At 42.4% G+C, this 18,087-nt stretch overlaps 1 protein-coding gene across 3 annotated transcripts in view; it reads right to left on the bottom strand.

Annotated features, from left to right (window-relative positions):
* Positions 1-18,087, bottom strand: part of mical2b (microtubule associated monooxygenase, calponin and LIM domain containing 2b) — a 97,744-nt gene that overhangs the window by 25,134 nt on the left and 54,523 nt on the right. For all 3 annotated transcript variants that reach the window (XR_011676764.1, XM_071416263.1, XM_071416264.1), the window contains exons 17-22: positions 11,861-12,047; positions 11,655-11,731; positions 11,426-11,507; positions 7,797-7,902; positions 7,625-7,695; positions 5,267-5,332 (exon numbers count right to left, since the gene is read on the bottom strand). Coding sequence is in view for 2 of the 3 variants with exons in the window: in XM_071416263.1 (XP_071272364.1) it covers positions 5,267-5,332; positions 7,625-7,695; positions 7,797-7,902; positions 11,426-11,507; positions 11,655-11,731; positions 11,861-12,047 (589 nt within the window). In the remaining variant the exon portion in view is untranslated. The remainder of the gene's footprint in view (positions 1-5,266; positions 5,333-7,624; positions 7,696-7,796; positions 7,903-11,425; positions 11,508-11,654; positions 11,732-11,860; positions 12,048-18,087) is intronic.

Genomic DNA, 18,087 nt, shown 5'->3' with positions numbered 1-18,087 from the left:
GTGCAAGTAGAGATACTGGGGTGCAAAAGAGCAAGAGGATAAATAACAATATGGGGATGAGGTAGTTGGGTGTGCTATTTACAGATTGGCTGTGTACAGGTGCAATGATCTGTGAGCTGCTCTGACAGCTGATACTTAAAGTTAGTGAGGGAGATATAAGACTCCAGCTTCAGTGATTTTTGCATTTCATTCCAGTCATTGGCAGCAGAGAACTGGAAGGAAAGGCGGCCAAAGGAAGTGTTGGCTTTGGGGATGACCAGTGAAATATACCTGATGGAGCGCGTGCTACGGATAGGTGTTGCTATGGTGACCAGTGAGCTGAGATAAGGCGGGGCTTTACCTAGCAAAGACTTATAGATGACCTGGAGCCAGTGGGTTTGGCGACGAATATGTAGTGAGGGCCAGCCAATGAGAGCATACAGTTGAGAGGATCTGCAGAGAAGAATGGGAGAACCTCCCCGAACACAGGTGTGCCAAGCTTGTAGCGTCATACCCAAGAAGACTCGAGGCTGTGATTGCTGTCGTAGGTGATTCAACAAAGTACTGAGTAAAGGGTCTGAATACTTATGTAAATGTGATTTGTAAACAATTCTAAAAATGTGTTTTTGCTTTGTCATTATGGGCTAGTGTGTGTAGAATGATGAGGGGGGAAAATGATTGAATCAATTTTAGAATAAGGCTGTAACATAAAATATGGAAAAAGTCAAGGGGTCTGAATGCACTAACTCCACCAGTCCTATTTACAAAGATTACACTAGTGACCATATCCCCCGTGCATCCCGCAAAGGCGGAGGTGTTGCTAACATTTACGATAGCAAATTTCAATTTACAAAAAAAAAAATGACGTTTTCGTCTTTTGAGCTTCTAGTCATGAAATCTATGCAGCCTACTCAATCACTTTTTATAGCCACTGTTTATAGGCCTCCTGGGCCATATACAGCGTTCCTCTCTGAGTTCCCTGAATTCCTATCAGACCTTGTAGTCATAGCAGATCATATTCTAATTTTTGGTGATTTTAATATTCATATGGAGAAGTCCACAGACCCACTCCAAAAGTCTTTCGGAGCCATCATCGACTCAGTGGGTTTTGTCCAACATGTCTCTGGACCTACTCACTGCCACAGTCATACTCTGGACCTAGTTTTGTCCCATGGAATAAATGTTGTAGATCTTAATGTTTTTCCTCATAATCCTGGACTGTCGGACCACCATTTTATTACGTTTGCAATCGCAACAAATAATCTGCTCAGACCCCAACCAAGGAGCATCAAAAGTCGTGCTATAAATTCTCAGACAACACAAAAATTCCTTGATGCCCTTCCAGACCCATTCTGCCTACCCAAGGACGTCAGAGGACAAAAATCAGTTAACCACCTAACTGAGGAACTCAATTTAACCTTGCGCAATACCCTAGATGCAGTTGCACCCCTAAAAACTAAAAACATTTGTCATAAGAAACTAGCTCCCTGGTATACAGAAAATACCCGAGCTTTGAAGCAAGCTTCCAGAAAATTGGAACGGAAATGGCGCCACACCAAACTGGAAGTCTTCCGACTAGCTTGGAAAGACAGTACCGTGCAGTACCGAAGAGCCCTCACTGCTGCTCGATCATCCTACTTTTCCAACTTAATTGAGGAAAATAAGAACAATCCAACATTTCTTTTTGATACTGTTGCAAAGCTAACTAAAAAGCAGCATTCGCCAAGAGAGGATGGCTTTCACTTCAGCAGTAATAAATTCATGAACTTCTTTGAGGAAAAAATCGTGATCATTAGAAAGCAAATTACGGACTCCTCTTTAAATCTGCATATTCCTCCAGGGCTTAGCTGTCCTGGATCTGCACAGCTCTGCCAGGGCCTGGGATCGGGAGAGACACTTAAGTGTTTTAGTACTATATCTCTTGACACAATGATGAAAATAATCATGGCCTCTAAACCTTCTAGCTGCATACTGGATCCTATTCCTACTAAACTACTGAAAGAGCTGCTTCCTGTGCTTGGCCCTCATATGTTGAACATAATAAACGGCTCTCTATCCACCGGATGTGTACCAAACTCACTAAAAGTGGCAGTAATAAAGCCTTTCTTGAAAAAGCCAAACCTTGACCCGGAAAATATAAAAAACTATCGGCCTATATCGAATCTTCCATTCCTCTCAAAAATTTTAGAAAAAGCTGTTGCGCAGCAACTCACTGCCTTCCTGAAGACAAACAATGTATACGAAATGCTTCAGTCTGGTTTTAGACCCCATCATAGCACTGAGACTGCACTTGTGAAGGTGGTAAATGACCTTTTAATGGCGTCAGACCGAGGCTCTGCATCTGTCCTCGTGCTACTAGACCTTAGTGCTGCCTTTGACACCATCGATCACCACATTCTTTTGGAGAGACTGGAAACCCAAATTGGTCTACACGGACAAGTTCTGGCCTGGTTTAGATCTTACCTGTCGGAAAGATATCAGTTTGTCTCTGTGAATGGTTTGCCCTCTGACAAATCAACTGTACATTTCGGTGTTCCTCAAGGTTCCGTTTTAGGACCACTATTGTTTTCACTATATATTTTACCTCTTGGGGATGTTATTCGAAAACATAATATTAACTTTCACTGCTATGCGGATGACACACAGCTGTACATTTCAATGAAACATGGTGAAGCCTCAAAATTGCCCTCGCTAGAAGCCTGTGTTTCAGACATAAGGAAGTGGATGGCTGCAAACTTTCTACTTTTAAACGGACAAAACAGAGATGCTTGTTCTAGGTCCCAAGAAACAAAGAGATCTTCTGTTAAATCTGACAATTAATCTTGATGGTTGTAAAGTTGTCTCAAATAAAACTGTGAAGGACCTCGGCGTTACTCTTGACCCTGATCTCTCTTTTGACGAACATATCAAGACTGTTTCAAGGACAGCTTTTTTCCATCTACGTAACATTGCAAAAATCAGATATTTTCTGTCCAAAAATGACACAGAAAAACTAATCCATGCATTTGTTACTTCTAGGTTAGACTACTGCAATGCTCTACTTTCCGGCTACCCGGATAAAGCACTAAATAAACTTCAGTTAGTGCTAAATACGGCTGCTAGAATCCTGACTAGAACCAAGAAATTTGATCATATTACTCCAGTGCTAGCTTCCCTACACTGGCTTCCTGTTAAGGCAAGGGCTGATTTCAAGGTTTTACTGTTAACCTATAAAGCGTTACATGGGCTTCCTCCTACCTATCTTTCCGAGTTGGTCCTGCCGTACATACCTACACGTACGCTACGGTCACAAGACGCAGGCCTCCTAATTGTCCCTAGAATTTCTAAGCAAACAGCGGGAGGCAGGGCTTTCTCCTATAGATCTCAATTTTTATGGAATAGTCTGCCTACCCATGTGAGAGACGCAGACTCGGTCTCAACCTTTAAGTCTTTACTATAGACTTATCTCTTCAGTAGGTCATATGATTGAGTGTAGTCTGGCCCAGGAGTGTGAAGGTGAACGGAAAGGCTCTGGAGCAACGAACCGCCCTTGCTGTCTCTGCCTGGCCGGTTCCCCTCTCTCCACTGGGATTCTCTGCCCCTAACCCTATTACAGGGGCTGAGTCACTGGCTTACTGGTGCTCTTTCATGCCGTCCCTAGGTGGGGTGCGTCACTTGAGTGGGTTGAGTTACTGACGTGATCTTCCTGTCTGGGTTGGCGCCCCCCCTTGGTTTGTGCTGTGGTGGAGATCTTTGTGGGCTATACTCGGCCTTGTCTCAGGATTGTAAGTTGGTGGTTGGAGATATCCCTCTAGTGGTGTGGGGGCTGTGCTTTGGCAAAGTGGGTGGGGTTATATCCTTCCTGTTTGGCCCTGTCCGGGGGTATCATCGGACGGGGCCACAGTGTCTCCTGACCCCTCCTGTCTCAGCCTCCAGTATTTATGCTGCAGTAGTTTATGTGTCGGGGGGCTAGGGTCAGTTGGTTATACCTGGAGTACTTCTCCTATCTTATCCAGTGTCCTGTGTGAATTTAAGTATGCTCTCTCTAATTCTCTCGTTCTCTCTTTCTTTCTCTCTCTCGGAGAACCTGAGCCCTAGGACCATACGTCACGGCAAACCGGGCATGATGACTCCTTGCTGTCCCCAGTCCACCTGGCCTTGCTGCTGTTCCAGTTTCAACTGTTCTGCCTGCGGTTATGGAACCCCTACCTGTCCCAGACCTGCTGTTATCAATTCTTAATGATCGGCTATGAAAAGCCAACTGACATTTATTCCTGATTATTATTTGACCATGCTTGTCACTTATGAACATTTTGAACATCTTGGCATAGTTCTGTTATAATCTCCACCCAGCACAGCCAGAAGAGGACTGGCCACCCCTCATAGCCTGGTTCATCTAGGTTTCTTCCTAGGTTTTGGCCTTTCTAGGGAGTTTTTCCTAGCCACCGTGCTTCTACACCTGCATTGCTTGCTGTTTGGGGTTTTAGGCTGGGTGTCTGTACAGCACTTCGAGATATTAGCTGATGTACGAAGGGCTATATAAAATAAACTTGATTGATTGATTGATACAGTTCTAAATTTTTAGTATATTTGAGTTTAACCATAATATTTGTTTTAATATTTGTTCTGTCTTTTCTGGTGGATTAAACTGAAATTGGTAGATCAGACAACACGCTCCTCAGATACATGCTCATTTACACACACTACATACACAAACAACCTGTGTTGTCATTGTGTATAATAAGGGTCATTACGCATGATCAATCATGTCTGAAATGATCAAATAACGTATGCAAAATCTTTACAGTTCGATAGAGTTGAAGTAACCAGAATCATGTTTTATCAGCAAGAGAGCAGTTATAATGCGGTCTATCCCGAAAAGTAACCTAGTCCAAACACGAATCTAATTCAATTGTAGACAACTCTAGACCAAAACAAAAATGAAAAATATTATTCCCAGAGAACACCAGCTCCCTCTAGTGTGTGTGAGATCTCACTTCAGCTTTTAAATCTTTCATTCAACTCAGATTCTCACGCAATACTTCAACACCATCAGTCAGTGTACTGTCATTTTTTCTCATTGGTATTATTAAAGAAGTACAGAACACCACAGGCCCCAGCTGCAACAGCTCTCTATGCATTGCAGTGAAAATTCTAATACTTCTACAAAACACAAACATCAGAGCTAGTAACGCCACAGCAGGGAATAAGAAGGGGTGAAATTCCTGTAGGAGGATAAGGAGGTGATATAGATAGGACTGATATAAGGATCATGTCAGATTATCAACAGCAGAGGTTGCCTACTCACTAGCACAGATCTTCCTCTTCCATCTGCTGTTCCCAGATGGGAGGGATGACTTGGTACTGGAATGTTCTGCAGGGAGAGTGGGCATAACCCGTATCACAACACATACAGTATTGATCTGCGCCAACACTACTGCGGCAACACATTTGAACTGGATATCTGTCAAACAATGATAAACTATAGTTCTACATTTACAAGTTATGTAAGCGAATGAGAGGTCTCTATACAGTTTTAGGGTGCTAGGCAACTACCATTCAGCCATGGGGTGGCGTCGCACACCTTTCAACTGAGCCCAGCAAATGTAGCGTGGAGAACAGAACAGCTGTGGCCTATTGACAGCCAGTAGACAGCCCTATCTGTGCAGCCGGACAGAATGTTCAGGCCAGTCGCAGTGCGCAGCGCTCCCCATGCCAAGACAAATATTAACTTAATGTGGGAGAATGGCTTTGTCTGCCCCACCCAGATTTCAGAGCCTTAACTGGAGGAGTGGGATCTCACACGGGGAAACAGAGGACAGCGGGCTGCTCCTAAATCACTCACTCCCTCAGACCCTAATAAACAAAGTCTACATCCCACAGTACCAGGGCTATATCACTATATGGATGGAATCATATCCTACACGCTCTAGACATCCAGACTGACGCTGGGAGAGAACTTAGGCTGCTACAAGGCCAAGGCTGTGGGCGGCGAGACCAGGGAAATAGCTACAGTTGAAGTCGGAAGTTTACTTACACTTTAGCCAAATACATTTAAACTCAGTTTTTCACAATTCCTGACATTTAATCCTAGTAAAAATTCCATGTCTTAGGTAAGTTAGGATCACCACTATTTTAAAAATGTGAAATGTCAGAATAATAGTAGAGCGAATGATTTATTTCAGCTTTAATTTCTTTTTCATCACATTCCCAGTGGGTCAGAAGTTTACATACACTCAATTAGTATTTGGTAGCATTGCCTTTGAATTGTTGACCTTGGGTCAAACGTTTCGGGTAGCCTTCCACAAGCTTCCCACAATAAGTTGGGTGAATTCTGGCCCATTCCTCCTGACAGAGCTGGTGTAACTGAGTCAGGTTTGTAAGCCTCCTTGCTCGCACACGCTTTTTCAGTTCCGCCCACACGTTTTCTATAGGATTGAGGTCAGGGCTTTGTGATGGCCACTCCAATACCTTGACTTTGTTGTCCTTAAGCCATTTTGCCACAACTTTGGAAGTATGCTTGGGGTCATAGTCCATTTGGAAGACCCATTTGCGACCAAGCTTTAACTTCCTGACTGATGTCTTGAGATGTTGCTTCAATATTTCCACAATTTTCCTACCTCATGATGCCATCCATTTTGTGAAGTACACCAGTCTCTCCTGCAGCAAAGCACCCCCACAACATGATGCTGCCACCCCCGTGCTTCACGGTTGGAATGGTGTTCTTCGGCTTGCAGGCCTCCCCCTTTTTCCTCCAAACATAATGGTCATTATGGCCAAACAGTTCTGTTTTTGTTTCATCAGACCAGAGGACATTTCTCCAAAAAAGTACGATCTTTGTCCCCATGTACAATTGCAAACCGTAGTCTGACTTTTTTTATGGTGGCTTTGGAGCAGTGGCTTCTTCCTTGCTGAGTGGCCTTTCAGGTTATGTCGATATAGGACTCGTTTTACCGTGGATATTGATACTTTTGTACCTGTTTCCTCCAGCATCTTCACGAGGTCCTTTTCTCTTGTTCTGGGATTGATTTGCACTTTTTGCACCAAAGTACGTTCATCTCTAGGAGACAGAACGCATCTCCTTCCTGAGCGGTATGACAGCTGCGTGGTCCCATGGTGTTTATACTTGTGTACAATTGTTTGTACAGATGAACGTGGTTCCTACCTATGTGGTACCTACCTACAATTTCTTTCTCCTGAGGTCTTGGCTGATTTCTTTTGATTTTCCAATGATGTCAAGCAAAGAGGCACTGAGTTTGAAGGTAGGTCTTGAAATATATCCACAGGTACACCGTCAATTGACTCAAATTATGTCAATTAGGCTTTAGAAGCTTCTGATAGGCATGACATCATTTTCTGGAATTTTCCAAGCTGTTTAAAGGCACAGTCAACCTAGTGTATGTAAACTTCTGACCCATTGGAATTGATACAGTAAATAAGTGAAATAATCTCTAAACAATTGTAGGAAAAATGACTTGTGTCATGCACACAGTAGATGTCCTAACTGACTTGCCAAAACTATAGTTTGTTAACAAGTGGTTGAAAAACAAGTTTTAATGACTCCAACCTAAGTGTATGTAAACTTCGTCTTCAACTGTATGGCTGAAGCTCGGGGGAAATCAGGCTAATGTGTTTCATGTGGGTGAATGTCAGGGAAACTTCACACCTTTCTTCTCCTGTGCAGAATCTTGTGGTTTGAGAGATGTATCGGAGTTGGCCTGTTTCTTCGAGTCAGCACTGTAAAAAGACATGGACAACACACAAAAACAATGAGCAACGGCAAATATCCATATACGAATAAGGACACATTAAGGGTTGTGCTGTAGTAGTGGACTCACGTCCTGTTGGAGTCAGGCATGTCCAGGTCCACTGTGTTCATGGCCACCTCAGGCACCGTGCGGGTGTACAGTCCATTCATCAGACCTGTGCATCTGTAGTGACGTCCTGAAAATAGAAATCTTATTAGGCCAAATTCACATATGACACTAAGTGTACCCCAACAAACTAGGACAGCTAGGATGGTTACAAAGCTACTGCTCTTACTATGTGTAAATGTGTCTGCCTCTAACTGGCTAGGTCACACTACCAGGCTGCATTACTGCTTTGGAAATAACAGTGCAAACATGTTACCTTACTTTATACATTTGCACCAGTCAGCATGCAATAAAAGTCTCATATATATATCTGTAGACACACAGGTATAAATGGAGACTTGGTAAAAGCATTGTGTTAAAGTATAAATCAACATTTAAGGAAAACCAACCATGTGATATGGAACAAAAGTGAACATTCATGCTAGTGATTACTCACAGAACCAAACTGAAGCCATGTTGATAATTGTTTCATAGATTCTTCTGAGTACATTTCATAATAAAAAACCAGTACAAACATTATCTAGAATTCTACGTAAATGCGTGGGGCATGCTCTGCATCATTAACTGAATGGGTTGGTTGTGTAGTATACTATGGTTATGGATGTGGGTCTAATTGTCGAGGCAACACAGCTTCAGCACAAACAATAGCCCACTTGAGGTGCTGAATCAGAATGAATTTAGGGCAATTACCCAAATAATACTGTTGATGTCACATTGTGTTTGGATTCCAATACAACAACAAAAAATACTTTGACCGAGAGATGACCCAAGGATGACCCAAACAGAAAGATGAGAAAGACCCGAAAAGAGAAACCCATAAAGTGAAAGGATGCGTGTAATGGTCTATTACTATTATTTGAATTCAGTTCATAGTGGAGACGCTTTTGCATTGGGTCTAATGTATGGTTTTTGTTGTGACAATAAGTGACTGTGCTATTTGGGGAAATAAAATAAAAGTAACTGCTCCCTAGAAGTGTCACTCAGTCCCCCCTAAAAACACATGACCGACTGGGGAATGAACAGGGCTGAGCGACACTGTCCAGGGAAATTCAAGTGTGGTTAAGTGCGTGGGAATGTGCCAATCAGCAAACACGTTTTTTGTAAACAGAGGTTATGCTTGTGACAGGGTTATTAATGTGAGGGTGCGGGTCAAAAAAATAGTTTTTTTTTGCAAAATCGAACATTTCAGTTGTTAATTCTGCTGTTAATTTGAAAAATCAATAAAAGTTGGTAAATTTGGCTAATTTGTTTAAAAAAATTAAGGGAGGAAGCAAGTAACTTATGTAATCAAATACATTTATTTATACTTACAGCTTTAAATAGCATAAATTAATCAAAACAGTTTATTCACTGTGGAAAAATACAAGGTAGCAAACAAAATCTTATAAACAACTAAAATGTACAACAAAATATTCTGGAGCCAACTTGCAGAATTGTGCCCCCAAAAAACTAGGATCTTGTCATGAGCAATGAGCTCAGCTTTGTGTTAGGAGCAACATGAGAGCCCTTGAGAAGGTTTCTGAATGATAAGCGCCTTCTGTAACAGAGAATCACAGGGGGACATAGACGGGGAGATGGAGGTTACTATCAGATGGGGCAGACAAAAAGACTAGAAGAAACTGCATGCCAAAAACTCAGACCTTCAACACGTTGTGCGTTAAAGCGGTCAGAACGAACAGCACGTCTCAGTGGGTTAGCTTGGAAGAATGGAAGGATTTTGAAACATACTAGTGACTCAATTATCGAACAAATGTGTGTCTAACGGAATGAACTCGTTGCCATACACAGGACCCATGCTGCGTTCTCAACATGAATGGTTAATGAGTGGTCACAAAGAGCTATGGAGGCAGCAAACGCAAAGCAACAATATTGATCATGTGACCCAAGTAGGCCATCACCTTCCTGCCATAACGATTCAGCCCGTCACAATGATTGTTGTGTGTGTGTGTGTGTGTGTGCGCACAGTGGGATTTATTTAAGATACCAATCAGAGTTCGCAGCAATCAGCCATAGGTTGCAGTAATGGAATTTGAAACAGAAAGGGAAAATATGGAAGGGAAAACATGACCTAAAAATATTAAGAATCACAAATAAAATAAAAGCTTTGTTGCAACACTTAGCAATCCTTTTCAAAAACAAGTCATAACTGTACTACCAGACCAAGCTATTGATTCAGAACACTTCAGAACAAACATTCCTGGGATCATTTGCATATTAGAATATGTGCAAAAATGTGCGTCAAATCCAAGTCTTGTGATCCAAGCAGCACAAAAGCAAAGAACTATACCTAAATATTTCAAAGAAAAACAATCTTTATTTGGAAGAATTTGCTACAGTACCTGATGTAGAGATAAACATGAGGATCCTCTGTGTTCTTTTACAACAATGAGAGTTTAACTCAGATTCATCTAAAATCAAATGTGTCCCATTAAACTGCACTAGAAAAATCTACCAAATAACGGTGTGAAAGAAGATTCTAAAACAAAAATATAGCAACAAAATACCTTCCGGAATCATCTTAGAAAAAAGCAAAAACAATAATACTTTTTGCCATCTCCATTACGTTCCTCACAGGCGCAATATAGCAGTGCAGTTCAAGAAAAAGCAGTACTCCGTTCAACAGACTCCACAAAACACAAGCACACCAGGCACTACACACAACCTTAGCAGTCCCGCCAAGTCAAGTGCTTTTAGTGGATCCATTTTGGATTACAAAATGTTAAAATCATTTTACCCAAAAATAAGCTTAGGAATAGTGAAATAAAAGATTAAGTAATTGAAAGGATGCATGTTAAAGGAATACTTAAGGATTTTGGCCCCTTATCTACCTCCCCAGAGTCAGATGAACCCATGGATACCATTTTTATGTCTCTGTAGTTTGAAGGAAGTTGCTAACTAGCACAATGACTGGAAGTCTATGATAACTGCTAGCATGATTTCAAGATTCCATAGACTTCCAGTCATTGCGCTAATGCTAGTGGAGCATTGGCTCGCGAAACTACCTCAAACTTCCTTCATATTGGAAGGAGACATAAAAATGGTATCCAATGGTTCATCTGACTACAGGGAAGTAGGACTTCATTTCCAAAATCCCAAAGTATCCCTTTTAGAACCATGCATCGCACTTGGTATAATACTTTCATGAACATGAAGTTTGTTTGTCATAAAATCAAATAAAGAATAGAAGACTTGAAATTGAACATCATTTTAGAATCTGCATAATGCATTTTACATTGTACAGAGAGTACAGTACAGCATTAAGTCCATGAGGCACCAGGCACTGCATCTCTAGTTGGCCCTGAGTCCTAGACGCTACTGGGCCCAGGGCAGTAGGCCTTGGGGCTGGGGCTCAGGCTGCTCAGCCTCCATGTAAATCTGGCCCAGGAGCTCGTGCAGCATGCTCAGTAGGGGCAGGCCCAGACTCAGCAGCTCGTACATGAAGCCGTAGTCCTCTGAGCGATCCCTGAGGTGGAGCCCCGCCTGACTGACTGCCCCATGCACCCAGCAGGCCAGCCGGTGGGGCGTCCCACACACTGTTTGGCCAGCGTGCAGCGGCCAGCGCAGGCTTCTCCTAAGGAAGGAACACAGGGTACCTGGCGGCTGGCTCTGCAGGCTGCCCGTGGTTGAGTTGGGGTCACTCCCGTTCGCCAAAGAGGTCAGATGTCCCTGGTCCTCCTGTGTGTGATAGGCACAACATAACATTTAAAAATCAGACTAAGTGGTGACTAAACACATAAATACAATTAAAAAAATATCACAAATAACATCATACTTCCCAAGTAAAAATGACTGACTGTTTCGCTGTTACTGAAAGCTGTTTACCGTTCTCCTCTGGAACTTGCTTGAACTTTGAAGGCTGGGTTGGCGCTGAGAATAGTGAAGCTTGCAATAAAACTTCCCTGTAAAACAAACACATCAAATCACATACTAAAACGCCTGTTGTCACTAAATATCAAATAAAAATGGACAAACGGCTTCTGCACCCGGGTGTAAAAAGAGGTTGGTATATGGGTGTGTCAGGATCATACCCTGTTGGGAGTTGTAGGCATGTCCGCCCAGGCGTAGTGTGGAGCTGCAGACGTCACAGCGGAAACACTCTCTGTGGAAGAAGTGGCCCTCAGCGCTGAGACGCTCCATCACGTACACACGCTTGGAGCAGAAGTGACACATGTCACTGCCTCCCAGGTTCTGAGGAAACTCCTTCCTTCCAACACACTGTCAGGAGACAGCACAGACAACAGCAGCAGGTTAGGGATATGGAGAGAACAGAATGGGCAAGCTGTTAGCGTAGTCGTCTACTGCTAAAAATTAGGGAGCTTTGCGGTTGAGAGCCATATAAAAAGTGAGCCATTGAACCCCTTTTGGTTCTATATAGCACCATTTCTTCTAGCAGTGTACAGTATTAAGTGGTGGTATGACCACCTAATAAGTTAACATCCACATTAGGGTTACATGTTAAGGCAGGCAGTGGGATAGGACTAGTGAGGATTTCATCATTTTATTTATTTATTTAACCTTTATTAAACTAAGCAAGTCCTTTAAGAACAAATTATTATCTACAGTGACGGCCTACCCCGGCCAAACCCTAACCTGGATGACGCTGGGCAAATTGTGGGACTCCCAATCACGGCCGGTTGTGATTCAGCCTGGAATCTAACCAGGGTCTGTAGTGACACCTCTAGCACTGAGATGCAGTGCCTTAGACCGCTGCGCCACTCGGGGGCCCTCAGAGAACCTTCCAGACTGAAGAGTAACACCAAGTACAATATAACCTAACCAAATTAGTATTACGGCCATAAGGAGTAAGTCATACCTTTCAATGGTCCCTGGTATTTTGAAGGCAAAAACTTTAAAATATTTCATGAAATGGGAACTTAATTAGTAGGGAATTTATCCAGCACAGTGAGAGACGATCATGATGATGAAATCAACAATTCTCTGGACCATAGCAGAAAACTAGTCAAATACGGTAGCTTGGCAAGGCTCTGCATGGTGTGGCAAAGCAAAATACTGTTTACCGCTCTAGACTTGAAGACCTGAAGTGGGGCAAAACCCTGTGTGAACAGACACCCACATGAGTGTTGGAGTTGGAGTTCCCATCGCTGTGGCCCCTGGAGGCCTTTACACAAAACACCATGGCTCATGACTGGAGAATTCACCACAAGATTCAGGTCAATGCTTGACAGTACACAGTCCCTATTTCAACAGCTCAACCTTTATCTTTTCTAGTGAAGATATGAACATTCACTCATTAGTATCTTCACAGACCACGATCATCATGCAGAGGGAGGTCACCTGACCTGAAATTCTCAGAACTGCAACACCATGGAAACAAAACATTGTGCAATAAAAATCTCTGCCACTAAATGGACTTAAAATGGATTATCAAGCTGTTACCAGACTTCAAAAACATTCTCAGTTTCTTCACGCATCGCGCCGACAGAAACAAGCATCTTTCTGGTAAGAAGAGGGGCGGGGGGGTATGCCTTATGATCAACGAGACGTGGTGTGATCATAACATACATGAACTCAAGTCCTTCTGTTCACCTGACTTAGAATTCCTCACAATGAAATGTCGACCGCATTATCTACCAAGAGAATTCTCTTCGATTATAATCACAGCCGCATATATTCCCACCAAGCAGACACATCGATGGCCCTGAACGAACTTTATTTGACTATGTAAACCACATATCCTGAGGCTGCATTCATTGTAGCTGGGGATTTTAACAAGGCTAATCTGAAAACAAGACTCCCTAAATTCTATCAGCATATCGATTGTGCTACCAGGGCTGGTAAAACCCTAGATCATTGTTATTCTAACTTCCGTGATGTATATAAGGCCCTCCCCCGCCCTCCTTTCGGAAAAGCTGACCACGACTCCATTTTGTTGCTCCCTGCCTATAGACAGAGACTAAAACAGGAAGCTCCCGCGCTCAGGTCTGTTCAACGCTTGTCCGACCAGTCTGATTCCACGCTTCAAGATTGCTTCGATCACGTGGATTGGGATTGACGAATACGCTGATTCGGTGAGCGAGATTATTAGCAAGTGCATCAGCGATGTCGTACCCACAGCAACTATTAAAACATTCCCAAACCAGAAATCGTGGATTGATGGCAGCATTCAAGCGAAACTGAAAGCGCGAACCACTGCTTTTAACCTCTTGAAGCTAGGGGGCAGAATTGTTATGTTTGGAAAAATAACGTTCCCATTGTAAGCTGCCTATTTCTCAAGGCCAGATGCTAGAATATGCATATAATTGACAGAGTAGGATAGAAAACACTCTAAAGTTTCCAAAACTGTCAAAATATTGTCTGAGTATAACAGAACTGATTTTGCAGGCAAAAACCTGAGGAAATCCAAACAGGAAGTGACTCTTATTTTGAAAAATCACTGTTCCATTGCCTGCCTTTCGTCCATTTAAAGGGATATCAACCAGATTCCTTTTCCTGTGGCTTCCTCAGGGTGTGAACAAGCTTTTATTTTGAAAAATGAGCGAGATTTATCAAAACGCGTCAGTGGATACACGTCAGTCCCTCCATTAGTTGATGCGCGCGACACTCGTTGCTCGACATTTTCTTTCTCTCCAGTATTGAATAGTTTACAGTCCGGTTATTGATGTTAAAAACAACCTGAGGATTGATTATTAAAAACGTTTGACAAGTTTCTACGAACTATACGGATACTATTCGTCAAGCCTTGATGACCTGCCTAAGGCTGTGGAATAATGAACATAACGTGCCAAACAAATTTAGTTTTTTTAATATAAAAATTATCTTTATCGAACAAAAGGAACATTTATTGTGTAACTGGGAGTCTCGTGAGTGCAAACATCCAAAGATCAAAGGTAAGCGATTAATTTTATTGCTTTTCTGTCTTTCGTGACCAATCTACATGGTCGCTAGGTATTCTTAATGTTTTGTCTAGTGATCGATAAACTCACACAAACGCTTGGATTGCTTTCGCTGTAAAGCATATTTTCAAAATCTGACACGACAGGTGGATTAACAACAAGCTAAACTGTGTTTTGCTATATTGCACTTGTGATTTCATGATTATAAATATTTTTAGCAATTTATTTTGTATTTGGCGCTCTGCAATTCAGCGGTTGTTGGTGAAAATGATCCCGCTAACGTTGAGTGGCTGCTGCCAACATACTGACTCAACTCCAGCCACTTTAATAATGGAAAAATTGATGTAAAAAATGTATCACTAGCCACTTATTTAATTATTATTTTTCTTTAATAATATTTTTTTTTACCCCCTTTTCGTAGTATCCAATTGTTAGTAGTTACTATCTTGTCTCATCGCTACAACTCCCGTACTGGCTCGGGAGAGACGAAGGACGAAAGCCATGCGTCCTCCGAAACACAACCCAACCAAGCCGCACTGCTTCTTAACACAGCGCGCATCCAACCCGGAAGCCATGTGTTGGAGGAAACACCGTGCACCTGGCGACCTGGTTAGCGTGCACTGCGCCCGGCCCGCCACAGGAGTCGCTAGTACGCGATGAGACAAGGATATCCCTACCGGCCAAACCCTCCCTAACCCGGACGATGCTAGGCCAATTGTGCTTCGCCCCATGGACCTCCCGGTCACTAGCCACTTTAAACAATGCCACTTAATATAATGTTTACATACCCTACATTACTCATCTCATATGTATATACTGTACTCGATACCATCTACTCCATCTTGCCTATGCCGTTCTGTACCATCACTCATTCATATATCTTTATGTACATATTCTTCATCCCTTTACACTTGTGTGTATAAGGTAGTTGTTGTGAAATTGTTAGGTTAGATTACTCGTTGGTTATTACTGCATTGTTGGAACTAGAAGCACAAGCATTTCGCTACACTCGCATTAACATCTGCTAACCATGTGTATTTGACAAATAACATTTGATTTGATTTAAATGTGAGTAGGTTAGACTGGTGACATTTTATTATTCCAAACAGAGTGAGGCAGTCAAACAGAACTCGTGTCCAGGGACACAAACATTACTGTGCCTCATTTCCTTAGATGGGGTTAGACAAGCAGGCAGGCGAGGGGCGGCACAACACTTTCACCTTATACTCTTTCACTTGAGGAGTCTCAGACCCAGGGAACATAGAACGCAGGAGCACAGCTCTCTCCTTTATACTCCTTCTGTTAAACTCCCTAGTCGTTACATTTTGCACTTTTTTCTGAAGAACAGCAAAAGAGTAAAGGAAAAAAACCAAGTGTGAAAATCAAACTGCAGGAAATGGATAAGTAAAAACAATAAATACTGAACAGCAATTATAATCCACAATTAAGTTGATGTGGGGTATAAAATACCATTTAGCAATTTTGTATCTTTCGAACATTGGTGTTTTTGTTGGCGTGTTGCGCAGTCTGCTAGACTTTTGTGGCTAAGGCAGAATTGGATTAACCATGTTGAATGGGCTTAAATCCATTACCCACACAAGCATTGTTTTACTGTGAGTGTATGGCTGTGACTGTAGCCGACATGCTGTATCCAGACAGATAGACCACGGTCTCATGGTCACCTGGTTCATCTTGTTCATCTTGTCCCCCAGCTTCTCTAGGCGCTGTCTCATCCCTGTGGGGTCAGGAGAGGGGTGTTCTGGGTAATCTACATAGTCTGGGATTTTGGTGCATGGAATCCACACTCTCTGCTGCACAAACTCTGTGCGTGGAGAGGCCTGTGTTTGATCATCCTGTGGAGGACTCCAGGACCATGTTGGAATGTGAAGGGGAGTGGGTTGCGCCACGGCTGCAGGCTCTTCTAAGAGTCGCATATAGATGGAAGGCTGAAAGCGTACACACAAGGCAATGTGTAAAGAAAAACTGACTTCCAGCCAGTAGAGGGCGAACCTCCATGGTCATCAATGTCTACAGTGAGTGGTGTAAAAGGGGTGTATTTTCAAAGACTTGTCCAAGACTATGGTGATTTTTAACCATTGATTATTTCGTTATCGTAGGCTATAGGTTAGGGGGTTGGTGATTTTTAAACTACATTATTGGGTTTATAACTGTTAGGAATTTTATGAATAATGACTAAACAATGTCTACATTTAGATAAAACTATAATTAATTGAACTCTACCCTGTATTATTATATCTCATTAATAATGTTAATTCATAAGGAAGGGATTATGTAGCATGCACAAGGAGTAATTAAAACATAATAAACACCATTCCAACTTAGTTGGAGAGGTATGTGCTGTGGGTTATTAAGTAAGCAAAAAGGATTATTAACCTATGGTTGAACCGACTCAACTTAGCCCTGGGATGTTTAGATAAGGCAGCGAGTGACTCCCTAGGTCTTCCATTATCTTGAGTTGTCTGCTAAAGTGGTAATAAATTATGGTGAAACTTCAGGAGTTAATCTAGTTGTCATGTGTGTGCGCTGGTGAGTTGGAACCTGTTTTGTCTTGGTCGAGAGGAGGAGCTTCATTTTGTGACCAATGACGTCATATTTTGTATATAAACTGTTGTTCGTGGTTCAATGGGAGCGTGCTCCGAGAATAAATACTATTATCTAATTTTAATAAGACTGGTCCCTGTCTATTTTATACAAATAAGAATCTTACAAATTCTTATAAACAGACAAGAGTGATGTTAATTAATGAACACATTAAGAATTATGAAATTCCTGTAACAATAACGCAGTAGCTGACCCTTCCTGGGTCAGCTTTGGTGATTTGACTGTACCTGCCACTTGGGGAGCAGGGGTGGAGGGGGAGGGGCTGTTCCTTGGGCTTAGTAGGGGGAGGGGGCTGTTCCTTGGGCTTAGTGAAGCGAGGGCTCTCCATCATATTCAGAGGAGATGAAGGAAGGCTTGAATCAGAGTCCCAATCAGACTGACAGAGAATGCAGGAAGGGAAAGAGGAGCAGGACAGAACAGAAGGAATAGGAAAAACCAGAGAAAGCAGTACAGAATGATTGGTTTCTGTTAGAGGTCGACCGATTAATCGGAATGGCCGATTAATTAGGGCCGATTTCAAGTTTTCATAACAATCGTAAATCGGTATTTTTTTTACACCTTTATTTAACTAGGCAAGTCAGTTAAGAACACATTCTTATTTTCAATGACGGCCTAGGAACGGTGGGTCAACTGCCTTGTTCAGGGGCAGAACGACAGATTTTTACTTTGTCAGCTCAGGGATTCAATCTTGCAACCTTACAGTTAACTAGTCCAACGCTCTAACCACCTGCCTCTCATTGCACTCCACGAGGAGCCTGCCTGTTACGCAAATGCAGTAA

Source organism: Salvelinus alpinus, chromosome 9 (assembly GCF_045679555.1).
Source record: "Salvelinus alpinus chromosome 9, SLU_Salpinus.1, whole genome shotgun sequence".
In the NCBI taxonomy this organism is placed as follows: Eukaryota; Metazoa; Chordata; class Actinopteri; order Salmoniformes; family Salmonidae; genus Salvelinus; species Salvelinus alpinus.
This window is presented reverse-complemented; position numbering and strand designations above follow the sequence as displayed.